General features: G+C 43.8%; 3 protein-coding genes across 3 annotated transcripts in view; all 3 read left to right on the plus strand.

The window, feature by feature from the left end:
* The window catches only part of retreg1 (reticulophagy regulator 1), a 332731-nt gene that overhangs the window by 20007 nt on the left and 294927 nt on the right, over positions 1-17797 (plus strand). The gene's annotated exons all lie outside the window — the stretch shown is intronic.
* Positions 415-12572, plus strand: LOC311000093 (uncharacterized protein; the record flags this gene model as incomplete). The annotated part of the gene is made up of 2 exons (XM_083990728.1): positions 415-2038; positions 10900-12572. The coding sequence occupies 2 exons, from the start codon at positions 415-417 to the stop codon at positions 12570-12572; spliced, it is 3297 nt and encodes a 1098-aa protein (XP_083846854.1).
* On the plus strand, positions 6021-7789 carry LOC311001083 (tripartite motif-containing protein 16-like; the record flags this gene model as incomplete). Its single annotated transcript, XM_083992046.1, has 1 exon — positions 6021-7789. The coding sequence occupies one exon, from the start codon at positions 6021-6023 to the stop codon at positions 7680-7682; it is 1662 nt and encodes a 553-aa protein (XP_083848172.1). The 3' UTR covers positions 7683-7789.

The following is a 17797-nucleotide window of genomic DNA, read 5'->3' on the forward strand; positions in this document are numbered from 1 at the left end:
ATGCAGGGCAATTTGTGGATGCAGCTGTTGGGAACATGTCTCCACAAGGACAATGACTCAGTTTTAGAGTAAATACCACTCAAATACTGCTGACCGACAGACTGGAATTACTTGTACTTTACCTGAGCATTTTATTCCCTGAACCTTGATACTTCTGCTCCACTACAATGGTCTGACAGCTGTAGCTAAGATGACCTCATCCCTTCCCCCTTCTTCCTGCTCTCAAACAGAGTGGGCTCCACCCTGATCATGTGTTTCCTTGTCCCCTCCCCTTCAGATATATAGTTTGAAGATGGGTGGAACCAACATGTGGTGCAGAGGAGGAGCTGACAGGCCCCGTTCACTGCAGAGACATATGTTGTTTAGTCTACAGAGGAGGTTACACTCACACAGTCATCGTCTGTGAGAAGTAAAATGGCGCAGAAAGGAGTTCATCTGGACCAGCAGGCCTTCTCTTGTTCCATCTGTTTGGATCTACTGAAGGATCCAGTGACTATTCCCTGTGGACACAGCTACTGCTTCAACTGTATTAAAACCCACTGGGATGGAGAGGATGGGAAGAAAATCTACAGCTGCCCTCAATGTAGGAAGAACTTCAAACCAAGACCTGACCTGGTGAAAAACACCATGTTAGCAGATTTAGTGGAGCAGCTGAAGAAGACTGGACTCCAAGCTGCTCCTGCTGATCACTGCTATGCTGGACCTGGAGATGTGGCCTGTGATGTCTGCACTGGGAGAAAACTCAAAGCTGTCAAGTCATGTCTGCAATGCCTGGTCTCTTATTGTGAAAAACATCTCCAACCTCATTTTCAGTCAACTTCATTTGGAAAACACAAGCTGGTGGAGCCCTCCCAGAAGCTCCAGGAAAACACCTGCCCTCATCATGATGATGCAATGTTCTGCTCTTCTCTCTGTTATCTCTGCCCCGTGGATGAACATAAAGGCCACGACACAGTCTCAGCTGCAGCAGAAAGGACTGAGAGGCAGAGACAGATCGAGCTGACTCGACAAAAAATCCAGCAGAGAATCCAGGACACAGAGAAAGATGTGAATGTGTTTCAACAGGAGGTGGAGGCCATCAATGGCTCTGCTGATAAAGCAGTGGAGGACAGTGAAAAGATCTTCACTCAGCTGATCCGTCTCATGGAGAAAAGAAGCTCTGAGCTGAAGCAGCAGATCAGATCCCAGCAGGAAACTCAAGTGAGTGGAGTCAAAGAGCTTCAGAAGAAGCTGGAGCAGGAGATCACTGAGCTGAAGAGGAAAGACGCTGAGCTGAAGCTGCTGTCATACACAGAGGATCACACCCAGTTTCTCGACAACTACCCCTCACTGTCATCACTCAGTCCATTGACAAAATTATTCAGCATGAACACTCGTCCTCTCAGATACTTTGACGATGTGACACCAGCTGTGTCAGAGCTCAGAGATCAACTACAGGACCTTCTGAGAGACACATGGACAAACATCTCACTGACAGTGATTGAAGTGGATGTTTTACTGTCAGCACCAGAACCCGTGACCAGAGCTGGATCCTTAAGATATTCACAGGAAATCACACTGGATCCAAACACAGCACACACACGCCTGTTATTATCTGAGGGAAACAGAAATGTAACATTAATGAGTACAAAACAGTCAAATTCTTATCACCCAGACAGATTTGCTTCATGTTTTCAGGTCCTGAGTAGAGAGAGTCTGACTGAACGTTGTTACTGGGAGGTGGAGTGGAGAGGAGGAGGAATTGATATAGCAGTCGCATACAAGAATATCAGCAGAGAAGGGAATTGGAATGAATGTAGATTTGGATATAATGACAAATCTTGGGCGTTAAATTGTTCCAACAACAGTTTCACATTTTGGTTCAACGAGATTAAGACTCCAGTCTCAGGTCCTCAGTCCTCCAGAATAGGAGTGTTCCTGGATCACAGAGCAGGTATTCTGTCCTTCTACAGCGTCTCTGAAACCATAACTCTCCTCCACAGAGTCCAGACCACATTCACTCAGCCTCTACATGCTGGAATTCGGTTTGGTTATGAAGGTACAGTAGAGTTGTGTAAACTCAAATAGACAAAGATCATTGAAGGTGCAATTGGTTAAAATCCGTATTATACAGTAGTTAATCAGTGTCTTTACTCTCCACGTTTGTTGCTAAAAGCTTGTTGCTGTTGTGTCTCTGCACTGCACAGAGATCACCTGTCAATCAAACATTGTGGGCGGGACTTTGACCTCTTGTCTTTTCTTGTTGTGTTGATGTTTGAGTTTGTTGAGGTGGAGCTGGAGCCGTGGAGGAGAAAGAAACTTCTCTGAGCTCTAAATGTTTGTTGGATATTTGTGTGTTGTTGTTTGGGCCTTAACAGAGAAATCACCAGACCTTCCTTTATCAATGAGGTTTGTTCTCACTGTGGAAACTAACATTGATGTGTTTGTCAGATCACGTGTTGTTGTTGTCCAAATCCATTCACTAATAAGGTCTAATCTGAGTGTAAATAGGTTACCATGATAATAATCAATTACTAAACAACAGTCATTGAAAAGACTTTACTGATAAATGTGTGAACAAACTGAAGCTTCACATCATCAATAAAACTGTTTTAACCAAAGAATCAATCAAATCTTTTCCTCTTCCTTGTTTGGACACATAATCAAATCACAGAATCAAATGGTGTTGATGATGAGTTCATTGTCAGGACATCATTTTTTAATACTGATTTTAGTTTAAAGGGGCGTTTTTTACAATCTGGACCTTATTTCTAGCATGAAATACGATAGTTTACTCACCCAGATAGCTTTGGTGTCATTACAAGTGGTTCCGATGAAATTAGATCCAGCCAAGATCTGCGTGTATCCGTATAATGCGAGTCTACAGGGCAGCGCAATGCAGCCTGTGAATAACACATTATCTGCCGCAAAACTCATTCATTTCACCAATATTTTGTTATGATATGCTAGTGCTATTCCCCTCTGAGTCCAGGGTTAGCTGTTATCAACATCCGGGGTCTGGACAGTTCTGGACAGTTTATGTAATACAATATGTGATTATTGGCATCTGTGTATCAATACAATATTGCCATGATATTGTCCTGAATCGATTTTTTTCTCCACACTCATTTGGCAGACTGTGTTTAGATAGTTACTGATGCATCTGCAGCTCATTGAGGCCATGACCCTGCAGCGGTAAGTACTGTGTTCACTGAGAGTCCATGTGTGTTGGGTTTGTAAATGAGAATCAGTCTGAAGAGCTTTAATTACTGGGTCTGTTTACATTTTGGTGATTTCAGGGGGACATAGAATTAACTAATATGTCATTTCTGTGTCTAATTTGATATTGAAAATCTTTTGTTTTATATTTGTAAGATTTGATTTGTCACGAAAGAAAAATTTAATCAGAACAAAAGAATTAAAAACAATAGTTTGTGCAGGAAAGTTACTGTTTCTCATGTTTAGTAAATAAAACTTTTCTGATGAATTAAATTGTAATCATGAAAGTGTCATGTCTTACTCACCACTCTGCTGCTCTTACAAGCCTTTTTTTTTTTTTTTAACTGAAATGAATCTATGGTTGAGAAAACTCAACACTTCCTCCCTGATTTCCACATTAAAAGCCTACCAGCTTTCTAGAAGCGGAGAGCAGCAATGTAGAGAGTGTGAGTGCTGTAGAAATGCAAATGTGTGCGTGTGTGTGAGAGAGAGAGAGAGAGAGCAGTATTTACTTTTACATTTAAATTGTCAGTTTGCACAAACACTGAGCTGAATGAATGCAGCACAAAGAGACTGTCAGTTTTTACGAGATTCCTGCAAACTCACCGAAGAATCAGAAAGAAGCTTTAAAGCTATGGTCTACGATTTGGAGCATTGGTAATTATTATTAACATCGTTTATACAGCGATTATGGTCCTGTGGTCCGATATACACAATATAAATAGCAAAAAGAACCAAAAAAATCCATTCAGTCTATCAACCGTGGGCCTGCATAGAAATTGACCAATGGGCACGGAGCGCCCCGTCCGGCTCCCACTGGCTCGTACCCTCCATCCAATCCTCTCGTCTCGCCTGCTCCTCCTCGACCCGCCTCGTCCCCACCCCCTCCGCTTAGAAACTACAAGTAGTTGTAACCGCTCTGAACTGCTCAGCCACAGACACATGAACCCACCAATTCAGCGCCTGCTGCCCCCCACCCCCGGTCGGTCTGCCGAAAAAAAGCCCCACTAGGATTCAGAGAAGAACAGTACAGAAGCACAGAATGTTTTGCTGCCCTTATTACCGGTACCGGTGCCGCGTCGAGTCTCCCTGATCCTCTCCCCGACACACAGCCGCTTCCAGCCGCAGCTGACCGGGGTGCTCTGCACCCTGCACACCGCGGCCCTGCTGAGCTCCTGGTCGTCCTCCTCTCCCCGACACACAGCCGCTCCCAGCCGCAGCCTGAGCGGTCTCTCTGCACTGCGGCGATGCGGAGCTCCAGGCCCCGGTCTTCCTGCTCCTCTCCCCCAGACACAGCACCCTGTGGCCGGTCACCCAGCGCGAGGAGTCTCCCTGTAGCATGAGGCTGTGCTAATGGCTGCTAATGGCGGAGCTGCTCGTACCAGCGGCCGCCCGCCGCGGTCCCGTTGCCGGGGACGGCGACGACGGTACTGGCACACCGCCTCATCACCGGCAGCTGGTGCACAGCGGCGGCATCGGGGCTGGCGCCGCCGCTATTAGTAGGCTAGCGCCGAGCACAGCCTCATGCTACAAGGAGACTCTTCGCGCTGGGTGACCGGCCACAGGGTGCTGTGTCTGGGGGAGAGGAGCAGGAAGACCGGGGCCTGGAGCTCCGCGGCGCCGCGGTGCAGAGAGGCCCGGTCAGGCTGCTGCAGCGGCGGTGCTGAGTTTATGTTGAACAGGTAATCTTTGGTTTTATTGTGGAAGTTGTGACTGTGAATATGACATTTTACTCCGCATTCAAAGCCGCGTTTGGTTTCTGCAGGCAGCAGGCTTGTTGCTTGCTCCGCTCTGCTCTGTGAGGGGAGGGGAGGGGGGGGAGGCGTGTCGCGAGGAGGTCCCGAGGGGCGGGCCATACGAGCTCAGAGGGGAGGGGCGGGGGTGTGTGAGAGGTGCTTTTTTCAAATTTTTCTCATCCTCTTTCAAAACGTAGACCATAGCTTTAAAACTCAATTTGGCAACATTTTCAGTTTTTATCATTTTGTTTGTTTTTTAGGATTGTTGTTCACATTTTGTTCATGGCTCAACTTTAGTCTTAACTTGTCATGAAGAGTCATTTTTAACATGTTGTGTTTGTTGTGGTGTGAATCCAGCCCTTAGACCGGTATTGACAATCACATTTACATTGTGGATGTTTTTGTTTTTTGCACATTTTATGAAGCGCCGACTCTCCAGCACTCGCCCAGAAGAGATTCCTATCATTAATAAAGGCACAGATGAAATGCAAACATAAATAGAGAGTTTTAGCTGGCTACAGTCGCATGAAGCTGCTCAGCAATGTACACTTTTCTGACACTTCTTTGTTCTTTTAACATGTATCACTGCAGAGCACTCGAAGCTCAGTGAATCGTCTCATTCTACTGTAACAGCAGCCTGTCTGCAGGTTAACATGTAATAAAGTTCATACTGGACATCAGATAAAAACACTCTCCTCCCTCTGCTTTGTTTTTCTTTTACTTTGCTGTACATGTTGTATAATGTCAATAATATCACCTGAAACTCTTTAACCTGGCTCATAATTATTACTGCATGTTGTAAAGGACAGTAAATAGTTAACACACTCTGTCTCTCACGAACTGATCCTCATGTTGAAATGACTGAAAGACACCTCGCTCTCTTCAACTCTCTTTAAGCTCCACCCTGTCATCATATTTCCTGGTTCCCTCCCTTCACAGATCTGTACGTATGAGGGCGGGTGGAGACAACATGTGAGTCTGACTCACTGCAGCAGCTGAAGCAACAGAGATAAGTTTTTCTTCACAGACAGAAACTGTTTCTGTTCAGGGAAAGTGAAACTGTTGGACAGAGACTCGGGAGGTGAAATGGCGCAGCAAGGAAATCAGCTGGATCAAGAGAAATTCTGCTGTTCCATCTGTCTGGATCTATTGAAGGATCCTGTGACTATTCCCTGTGGACACAGCTACTGCTTCAACTGTATTAAAACCCACTGGGATGGAGCGGATGGGAGGAAAATCCACAGCTGTCCTCAGTGTAGGAAGGACTTCATACCAAGACCTGACCTGGTGAAGAACATCATGTTAGCAGATTTAGTGGAGGAGCTGAAGAAGACTGGACTCCAAGCTGCTCCTGTTGATCACTGCTATGCTGGACCTGAAGATGTGGCCTGTGATGTCTGCACTGGGAGAAAACTCAAAGCTGTCAAGTCCTGTCTGCAATGTCTGGCCTCTTACTGTGAGAAACACCTGCAGCCTCATTATGAAGCAGCTCCATTAAAGAAACACAAGCTGGTGGAGCCCTCCAAGAAGCTCCAGGAGAACATCTGCTCTCGTCATGATGAGGTGATGAAGATTTTCTGCCACACTGATCAGAAGTGTATCTGTCATCTCTGCCTTCTGGATGAACATAAAGGCCACGACACAGTCTCAGCTGCAGCAGAAAGGACTGAGAGGCAGAGAGAGCTGGAGCTGAGTCGACAAAAAATCCAGCAGAGAATCCAGGACAGAGAGAAAGATGTGAAGGTGCTTCAACAGGAGATGGAGGCCATCAATGGCTCTGCTGATAAAGCAGTGGAGGACAGTGAGAAGATCTTCACTCAGCTGATCCGTCTCATGGAGAAAAGAAGCTCTGAGCTGAAACAGCAGATCAGATTCCAGCAGGAAACTCAAGTGAGTGGAGTCAAAGAGCTTCAGAAGAAGCTGGAGCAGGAGATCACTGAGCTGAAGAGGAAAGACGCTGAGCTGAAGCTGCTGTCACACACAGAGGATCACACCCAGTTTCTACACAACTACCCCTCACTGTCAGCACTCAGTCCATCTACACACTCATCCAGCATCAATATCCGTCCTCTCAGACACTTTGAGGATGTGACAGCAGCTGTGTCAGAGCTCAGAGATAAACTACAGGACCTTCTGAGAGACACATGGACAAACATCTCACTGACAGTGACTCAAGTGGATGTTTTACTGTCACCACCAGAGCCCAGGACCAGAGCAGACTTCTTGAGATATTCACAGGAAATCACAATGGATCCAAATACAGCAGACAAACAACTGTTATTATCTGAGGGAAAAAGAAAAATGACACGAGGTAAAAATCAGTCTTATTCTAGTCACCCAGAAAGATTCACTAATTATTGTCAGGTCCTGAGTAGAGAGAGTCTGACTGAACGTTGTTACTGGGAGGTGGAGTGGAGAGGAGGATGGGTTTTTGTAGCAGTTGCATACAAGAATATCAGCAGAGCAGGAAGAGAAAGTTCGTTTCGACGAAATGACAAATCTTGGGCGTTAGATTGTGATAACAACAGTTTCACATTTTGGTTCAACAACATCGAGACTCCAGTCTCAGGTCCTCAGTCCTCCAGAATAGGAGTGTACCTGGATCACAGTGCAGGTATTCTGTCCTTCTACAGCGTCTCTGAAACCATGACTCTCCTCCACAGAGTCCAGACCACATTCACTCAGGCTCTACATGCTGGACTTTGGGTTGGTCCTGGAGCCACAGCAGAGTTGTGTAAACTTAAATAAACAAATATCGAAGGTGAAGTTGGTTAAAATTTGTATTTTAGTTAATCACTTACTTTCGTCTCCATCAGGCATAAAAAGGGGTCAGGGGTGAAACGAAAAAGGTGAGAAGTAAGAAAATTTTGATTATTTCATATTTAAAAGCATCAATCTGGTGCATTTTGAGAGAAACATCAAGACAATATGAATGTATAATAAAGTATCTATCTATACATGGTCACATTACGCTATATAAGAAATGAGACTGACAACTTCTCTCATGAAATGCACAACAGCACAACTTTAATAGCGCAAGCTGCCGCAGAATGAAAAAAACAAGCCCATAACGTTATCTCTCTGCTGTGTTAGCTAATGTTATGCGTCAATGACACAATGCCTCTTTCAGCAAGCTTTAATTCTTCTCGTGATATATTACCTGTAGCTAGCATTAAGCCTATGTCAACAGAGCTCCTGGGTAAGTTAGAGAAAATATTGAAATTATTGAAACCATTACTCACCAAATTCAGGCAATTAACGTTAGCTATATTCCACTTTCCAAACCGGCGCAGCATCTTCTTTTCAGCTTCCAAATGCTTTGGTCTGCACGAGTGCTGATCTGCTTGTACACTCAATAAACCAATCAGGTAGCAGTATTCCCCTACCTTCTCAGAGAAAAAAGTGGTGATGCGAGGCCCTTCGCGCTAATATTTCCATGCTCTTGCGCTTGTAGAGTGAATGTTTTTATCGAATTCGAGGCTCCCTTCAGGCGCGCACACTGGTCTGGTATACTGTCTGGTATACCTCCAAGACACTTTACTGAGCTTATTACATCTGGCGCCATCATCTGGTCAAAAATTAAAACCTTTGAGGATGTTCCTGCAGTTTGAGAGCTGTGTTGTTTATATAATTTAACCAACTTGGACAATGGGAAAGCATTTTGAAAGATCTGCGCATATACCAAACAGAAAGTTGCTAAGACACATAACGCTTGCTGACACTGAAATCTTTTCATTTAGCATGCAAATACAATTGTTCCAAGGGCAATGTTTCCCCAATATATTATTTTTCTATGCTGACTGTAAATGTGTACATTTGTTTACATAAATAATTGCTCTGTTCAACTACTTACGATTCTCATGTTTATACTATTGCAAATATTTTCAATCCTTAAACTACTCTTTGGGAATCATACTTATGGAAAACTGGGGTCTTGAAACTATTTCAACTTTAAAATGTAAATGATTAGCTGTTCACACAAATATACAAAAACTCCTTATATGAAGCACTGATTTTTAAGCCCTACAGGTTAAATGGGAGTGCTTTCAAAAATAGATCAGAAAAACGAACTCAGATCAGCATTTGTGACCTTGCTCTTTACAATAACACCTGTTGTTCCAAGTGCAAACTACACATTGTTTCACATACCTCAGATAGGTTGTTCAGCATATTGGGGATCTTGGCTCAGTTCCTCTGACTCTGCCTAATACCCAGACTGACTCCATGATGTTAAGACCAGGCCTTACACCATCTGCATCAGGATGCCTGGGTCTTCTCTTCTCTGAAGATGGTTCTTCATGGACCTGGGTTGACATGGCGAAGAGCTAAATATTCAAAGTGTCTGACCAAAGTGTACAAGAATGTATGTTGTAAAAATACCAACCACACAATTTCTCTTAATCATATCGTGATGTTTCAACCATTTGGGGTTATTTTTTGTTACTGTATGTGATGTGTGTGTGTCTGTAGTGGGTGTATTTACCTGCAGTTGATTCACACGCTGATATCTTGAAATGTTAGCCTGGAAAACTGGTGGAGAAGCTGAGTGATGTAATGCCATAAAAAGTGACAAAATAAAGTTGTAAAAAAACAACAACGTATTTTGGCCATGTACAAATGCGCTCACCGAAAAAAATCAGTATAAATTCAAATGTTCGTGGTAATCTTTTTTGAAGGTTTACAATGTTTCCTCTTACCATTAATTAACTGTTTCCGTCAGAACTACATTTTTCAGCCATCATACACACAAGTATTACTTAGCATATCAACTGTCAGAGCGAATGCATAGGTTCACTTGAGCGTAGGAATACATACAGTATCCAACGGAAACAACTGGTTAGCAGCAAGATAAAGTAAAAATATAATTATGGACTCCAGTTCTGGTGCTAGCTTTTTTCTGTGGGTATTTCTAATTTAAAATATATATTTCCACCACTTTGTTTTCCCATAAATTAGCTTTTCACCTATAAGCACTCACTGGAAGGATTATATATCCTTCCTGGCCAGGGATCCCACAGGAGAACCTCTGTAACCCAATCATGCGTGGAAGAAGAGGGAGGGATGGAGTCTGAAATCAGCTTATGCAGTAGTATATGTGCTTCATCACTTGTTTGTTTGCAAATCCTCTATCATCATAACCAGTCTTGTCCTGTGTGAAGACGCTGCCATCTTGTGGCTCTTGACTTTCATCAGGACCAACTGACACCTGAGGCTTAGCTCTCTCCTGCCCACCTGGTTTTCCCTTTTTTAAATATAGTGCAATTTATGACAAGATACAGCCTATGATACTTTATGTTTCGTAAACAAATGTATTTCAGATTATTTTATCCATATACTGTATAGATCTATAACATTTAGAAGTTACACTGTCCTCTATAAAATAAAGTGGCACAATTCTGCTGTAGGCTCCAGAGCTTAAAAACACCTTAAGGTATTTTAACAGTTTATTTTTCCAAAGACTTTTTAAAAATACACTTAAAACCTCTCTGTGTAAAAGTCTTAATTTTCTTCTTATATATCGACATGTGAAAAGATGCAATACTAATCATTTAAAAATGCTTTATTCTTTTAACTGACCATAATTTTACATTCAGTAGATTAGCCGTCGATTTCTGTACTATGTTGAGTTCGAGGGCTGAACCTTTTATAACTGGCTCATCATTTTTACCGCATGTTGTAAAAGATGAACACACCCTGTCTCTTGAAAGTGCATAGTAGTAAAACCCGGAAAACCTTCCCTCTCTTCCTGCTTCAACTCTCTTTAAGCTCCACCCTGTCAATGTATTTCCTTGTTCACAGATCTGTAAGTATGAGGACGGGTGGAGACAACATGTAGTGACCTGCAGGAGATTATGAGTCTGACTCACTGCAGCAGCTGAATCAACAGAGATCAGTTTTCCTGTTCAGAGACATAGACTGTTGCTGTTCGGAGAAAGTGAAACCGTTGGATAGAGACTCTCAGGAGGTGAAATGGCGCAGAAAGGAGTTCATCTGGATCAAGAGAAATTCTGCTGTTCCATCTGTCTGGATCCACTGAAGGATCCAGTGACTATTCCCTGTGGACACAGCTACTGCTTCAACTGTATTAAAACCCACTGGGATAAAGAGGATGGGAAGGAAATCTACAGCTGCCCTCAGTGTAGGAAGAAGTTCATACCAAGACCTGAACTGGTGAAAAACACCATGTTAGCAGATTTAGTGGAGGAGCTGAAGAAGACTGGACTCCAAGCTGCTCCTGCTGATCACTGCTATGCTGGACCTGAAGATGTGGCCTGTGATGTCTGCACTGGGAGAAAACTCAAAGCTGTCAAGTCCTGTTTGACGTGTCCGGCCTCCTGCTGTGAGAAACACCTGCAACCTAACTGCAATGTAGCTCAGTTCAAGAAACACAAGCTGGTGGAGCCCTCCAAGAAGCTCCAGGAGAACATCTGCTCCCGTCATGATGAGGTGATGAAGATTTTCTGTCGCACTGATAATAAGTGTATCTGTTATCTCTGCTCTGTGGATGAACATAAAGGCCACGACACAGTCTCAGCTGCAGCAGAAAGGACTGAGAGGCAGAGAGAGCTGGAGCTGAGTCTACAAAGAATCCAGCAGAGAATCCAGGACACAGACAAAGATGTGAAGGTGCTTCAACAAGAGGTGGAGGCCATCAATGGCTCTGCTGATAAAGCAGTGGAGGACAGTGAGAAGATCTTCACTCAGCTGATCCGTCTCATGGAGAAAAGAAGCTCTGAGCTGAAGCAGCAGATCAGATCCCAGCAGGAAACTCAAGTGAGTGGAGTCAAAGAGCTTCAGAAGAAGCTGGAGCAGGAGATCACTGAGCTGAAGAGGAAAGACGCTGAGCTGAAGCTGCTGTCACACACAGAGGATCACACCCAGTTTCTACACAACTACCACTCACTGTCAGCACTCAGTCCATCTACACACTCATGCAGCATCAATATCCGTCCTCTCAGATACTTTGAGGATGTGACAGCAGCTGTGTCAAAGTTCAGAGATAAACTACAGGACCTTCTGGGAGACACATGGACAAACATCTCACTGACAGAGACTCAAGTGGATGTTTTACTGTCACCACCAGAGCCCAGGACCAGAGCTGACTTCTTAAGATATTCACAGGAAATCACACTGGATCCAAACACAGCACACACACAACTGTTATTATCTGAGGGAAACAGAAAAGTAACATTAATGATTGAAGATCAGTCTTATTCTAGTCACCCAGAAAGATTCACTTCATGTTGGCAGGTCCTGAGTAGAGAGAGTCTGACTGGACGTTGTTACTGGGAGGTGGAGTGGAGAGGAAGAGGAGTTATTGTAGCAGTCGCATACAAGAATATCAGCAGAGCAGGTGGCTCAAATGAACATTTGTTTGGAAGTAATGAAAAATCTTGGGCGTTAAATTGTTCCAACAACGGATTAACATTTTTGTTCAACAACAGAAAGACTCCAGTCTCTGGTCCTCAGTCCTCCAGAGTAGGAGTGTACCTGGATCACAGTGCAGGAATTCTGTCCTTCTACAGCTCTGAAACCATGACTCTCCTCCACAGAGTCCAGACCACATTCACTCAGCCTCTACATACTGGAGTTCGGCTTTGTTACGGAGCCACAGCAGAGTTATGTAAACTCAAATAGACAAAGATCATTGAAGGTGCAGTTGGTTTAAATCTGTATTTTTGTTCATCATTTTGTTTAGTCTCCATGTTTGTTGCTAAAAGCTCATTGCTATTGTGTCTCTGCACTGCACAGAGATCACCTGCCAATCAAACATTGAATCCCTTAAAACAATAAGAGACTTAATGAATGTAGTGAGGTGAAACTGTATAGAAGAGACCCTCTGTTTTTTGGGAATGTACTTGGTTCAAGGTTGACATGGAGAGAGCATGGAGAATAAGTGTAAAGTAGTGATAAGGTTTCATTGAGGTATGTATGTACATGTGGTTCTAATCAGTCCAAGGCTGGACTATGGAAGTGAAATATAGGCTATCATCTCTTTCATTGCAGGCCTGGATAGGACCAACATTCAGGCTTTGAGGTTGTGTATAGAGACAGTGTAACCAATACCAGTCTGCCCATTTTATTGTGAGGCATGAGAAAACCTGTGAAGGCTGCACCAACAACCATTGAGGCTAAACTACTGGTCAAAAAAACAGAAGCTGAGCTGTGGTGTTATGGGACAAACAGTGACAAAAGTCTTGAGAATCAATAAGCCTGAGTTTGTTCCAGCTCTTGTTGCCTGTGGTTCCTATGTGGGTGTAAGAATATATGAAATTAGACTCAGAATTAGTCAAAGTCAAGGTAGAATAAAGAAAGTGTACAGTAGATCTACTGAGTGAATTTCATATGAGAAAATTAAACTTGAGGAAAATGTTCAGATCTTCACACGTGGGTCAAAGGATCGAAAAACAGGAAGAGTCTGCTATTGTAATGCCTACCTGTGGAGGTTATGTATCTGTCCTACGTACATAGCCTCAGATCAGGTCCATCTGGTAGCTGAGAGGATTTACTGTCTGACATCATGACGGCACAGGCAGCGAAGGCAAGACATCCATATTGTATTTGAGTGGGTTGTTGCTCATTCTGGTGGTCTGGGCAATGAAAAGGGTGGGCAAGCCATTCAAGCTCTGAAAAGAGAAAATGTGGACACAATTAACAATTAACACAATTAAATTACCAAGACCAGCGGGAGAGAGTATTATGTGGAAATAAATAAATATATACAATAATATACAACTGAACAGCATGGTATAAGTACTGAAACATGGAACATTTGGACATGTGCATTCAAACGTTTAGAGATGATCAAAAATTTTATTTTAGGTGCATTCTGAAATTTTATCCCAAAGCCCAATATCCCTAACTTGTGTTTGTACATCTGTACATAATTAATCACTGTGTTCTGTACATAATGTCATCACTCATTACTGGACTATTTTAAATACCGTTTTTACTGCCTTGTATTAGTGGTCTTTATTCTTCATTGATGCCTGCTGCTGCAATACTGGTAAGTTTTTAGTAGTAGTCCTAACGGTATGAATAAAGGAATATCTTATGTTTGATCTTGTCTTGTCTTATCTTATAAAAGATAGGCTACTGCACTTGGGTCAAGAGCCAAAGGAAATAAACTTCTACAACACCTAAAACAGAGTTGGTACGATGAGGAATATAGGAAGGAAAAAAGGAAAGAGGAGGCAGCTGACTGAGAATAGGGAAAACAGACAACAGAAACAAAAAACTGTGGAACATGTGATAAGGGAATACTCATTCAGAGAATGCAAAACGTGTCAGGAAACGACAGGCGGACCGGCCGCTGTAGGACATGTTTAGCCCCAGGAGATGGCGATAGTGCAACACCACCCTTCAAGCCACAGCAGAAGAAGTGTAAGCAGGAGAAAAATATGTCAACAGGAAAACACGGGTAACAAGAGTTTTCCTGAGTGACAGTGCATTTATTTCCTCGGCTCAGCTCGTAGCTGTTAACGACGACGCAACTCCTACAGCCCACGTGGAAAGTAGCGACAAGGTAAACAAACGCGACAACGTTGCGTTAATAAGAAGTAGAGCTGTCGGCGTTCCTTTCTCTCAACCGGACAGAGTGTGAAGTGGTACCAGATTTAGCTTTGATCATGTAACTTCTCTCCTATCTCAGAAATGCCTGCTGTTTGGGGGGGGGGGGGACGATTCGCCAGTTTACAGAGCTCATTTTAGCGGTAGATCATCTGACTGGTTTGACCTGGCTGGTGGGGAGAATTAACTCCTAAATATTTTCAAAGAAACTTGTTGTTTGAGATGGGATGCTACACAAAATCACGTACAGGATCAAAGATTACAAAACTTCAAAATATTAAACCGTTTTTTCATTCATTCCTTTGCAAAACTCCAATAACTCAATATAATATGAATGTTATTATTATCTGCCCAGATGTTGTGAACTGAATGTGAGCTTCTCAGATGGAAACTATTCTCTTTGCTGAGTCACTAAAATTGCATGTTGTAAATGGCATTTAACAGACAGTTAACTCTTTGACTGCCAGCCATTCTCACAGCAGCTTCCTCCAGCTTGCCAGGCATTTTCCAGCTTTTTGACTGATTTTCGTAGACCCACCATATATTATGTACTGTTACTACATACACATTCAACCCATCAAAGGAAAGATGAGGGTCTCTACTTTCTAGCAAAAAAACTGTTTGTTTCTATCTTGTTCCAGTCTTGTGAAATTGGCGGTTGAATATAGGTTAGTTTAGCCCAAAATGCCATTTTGGCACCAAAATCTTGAGAAAAAGAGGTTTTTGTGTCGGCTGTCATTTTCAGGTGTACCAGTACAATTGGCTCCATTATATTTTGCTTTAGTGACACCTCAACATCTGTACAGTTGTTCTCTTGTAAACAACAACTAAATCAACACTGACAAATGACTTTTGATGACAAAAGACAAAACATTTAGCTACTGACGCACACTACTCCTGCCTCTCTTCTTTCTTTTCTTTGAGTTACAACTTTTTCTTTCCTTTTTTTTAGTCTGTGTGCATGCGTGACGTGTACGTGTGCGTGTGCATGTGCATGTACGTGTGTACGTGTGTGTGTGTGTGTGCGTGCGTGCGTTCGCGCGCGTCTGTGTGTATGTTCGGATCAGTTCGACAGGTTTTTGTAGCTGAAACACAGCACTTTAGATCAGATCCAGCTTCCTGCAGGCAGCGGTCTGACTCTCAGGCCCAATTCCGATTCTATTTTTTCATCCCTACCCCTACCCCTAGCCCTTAACCCTTGCCCTTGAAACGGAGCTACAAGGAGTAGGGTTGAAAGTCAACCCCTACGAATTGGGACACCACTTCAACAATCACATACGTCATCAGTCGTCTCTGCTGGCTTTCACCTAAGCAGACGTGACGAGCTTTTGCCACAAATCCTCTATTCAGAACCACGTTAAAGGAGATATCAGCTTCACGGCCGTTTCGGCTAATGCTGCGTTCAAGGCAGGCTTTTGAAACCGTAAGTTACAGCTTCAAGTCACAACTACGACTTGGTAGAGTTCCAGGTAACCCGTAGCTCGTGTTTTTACCATCCTGTTGTCTGTGAAAGTTCCCTATAACGGCCACTCGTAACTTCCGACCCGTGAACTCGTACCAGATCGAACTGGTATGACTTCACAGGAAGGAAAAACACAAAGTACGAGTTTCCTTGAACGCACCATGAGTTAGCAGCCCCCGCCCTTGTCAGGCATCAATTGGTCCTCGTGCTACGTCACCACATTCACGCGCATCCCTTGGCTGCACACACAGCCCTTCATGCCGTTCTCTCTCCTCATTGGATAACACTTGTATCCCAGAAGAAATGTTTTCTCCTCGGGTTACAGCAGAGCAGAGTGACGGAGAGACTCGTGTTCCGGTCGAAACACTCTATGTAAGTGATTGCTGACGGAAAATATGACTAATTAGGACTTATATTAACAAAAACATTTCACTGATATCTCCTTTAACTTAATAAAATAAAATAAAATTTAATGAAGAAGTATCGGTTCATTGTAAAACATGTATTTATTGATGGAAATGTGGTGATTTCTGTATAGGCTACAGAGCCCCCGAGGCAGCGCTGCTCCTGTGTCCAATACACATGAAGCTTCACTTTTAATTCAAACAAATCAATGCGACAATTGTTACATTTCATCAATGAGACGAGCATTTATCTCCTAAAAAGAATGTAACTACGGGCGGTAAACCTTTAAAACCCTGCGGGTAAGTTAATTAGCGGTCGTCTTTTCTACCGGTACGAGGTCGGGAGGTTGGCCGGCTGACGAGCTCTCCGGACGGGGTGGTGTCTCCGTGACGAGCCGCTGATCTGCTCCACAGGTGGAGGCTCCACCGTGGAGCTTCACTTCTCCGAAAAACATCGGAGCAAACGTCTAAACAGCCTCATGTGGGTAAACCGGCCGCCCATTGGGATCTAAACAGCTACTTTCTCGCATGAAAAAATATTAAAACTTAACAAAATGACGTAATAACAGCGCTACAGTGAGAAATAAATCAGCTGCCGGTTGCCGCAAGATGCATTCTGGGAAACTTGCCATAGCCCTCGGTCCGTAGTGTGCCCATGAAAAATCTCAGTTTCAAGGGCGAGATAGCCCTACCCCTTCCCCCTAACCCTCGTCTGAACCAGAATCGGGACACCCCTACCACTTCACGTGAACGCGCAAAACGAAGGGTTAGGGCCAAGGGCTAGGGCTAAGGGGGGAATCGGAATTCGGCCGAACTGTTTTCATCCCACTTGTTCCAACTGACAAGTCGACCTGCCTTTCTCAAACTGCTCCTGTTGTTGGTACAAAACAAAGCCTGACGACACCTCCCTCTTCTTCCTAATGAGGCTAAGCAGTTGAAGAAGGGAGGTCCAGCAGAGCAGTGGGAATGACACAACAAGACACCTGGAGGAGATGGGAACAAGCTGTGGAGAGCTAGACGTCATGGGCTGACCTTTGGCTGGCAGACCCACTCCACATCAGGTTCCTGATCCAGGTGGTCTACAACGTCCTTCCCAGATCATCCAACCTGCACTACTGGGGCTTGTTAATACACCAGTGTGCAACCTTTACCAGAGAAAAGAGATCCTCTAACATATTCCGAGCTGCTGCCCAAAAGCTCTAGGTGAAGGCCGGTACTGCTGGCAGCATCTCCAGGTACTCGACAACCGCAGAGAGTATCTGTAGTGACATCACTTCCTGTTGAAGGGCCAAAATCCTCAAATGAGTAAATCATCTTCATCAATGCCAGAGAGAAGCAAACAATAACTTCCACAGCAGCAGCAGGACTGCTCAGCATCACATAGAACTGGCAGCGGACAGCGGACTTGGGCAGGCAGCTTAAGTTCC

This window comes from Trachurus trachurus (assembly GCF_905171665.1).
Source record: "Trachurus trachurus genome assembly, chromosome: 17".
In the NCBI taxonomy this organism is placed as follows: domain Eukaryota; kingdom Metazoa; phylum Chordata; class Actinopteri; order Carangiformes; family Carangidae; genus Trachurus; species Trachurus trachurus.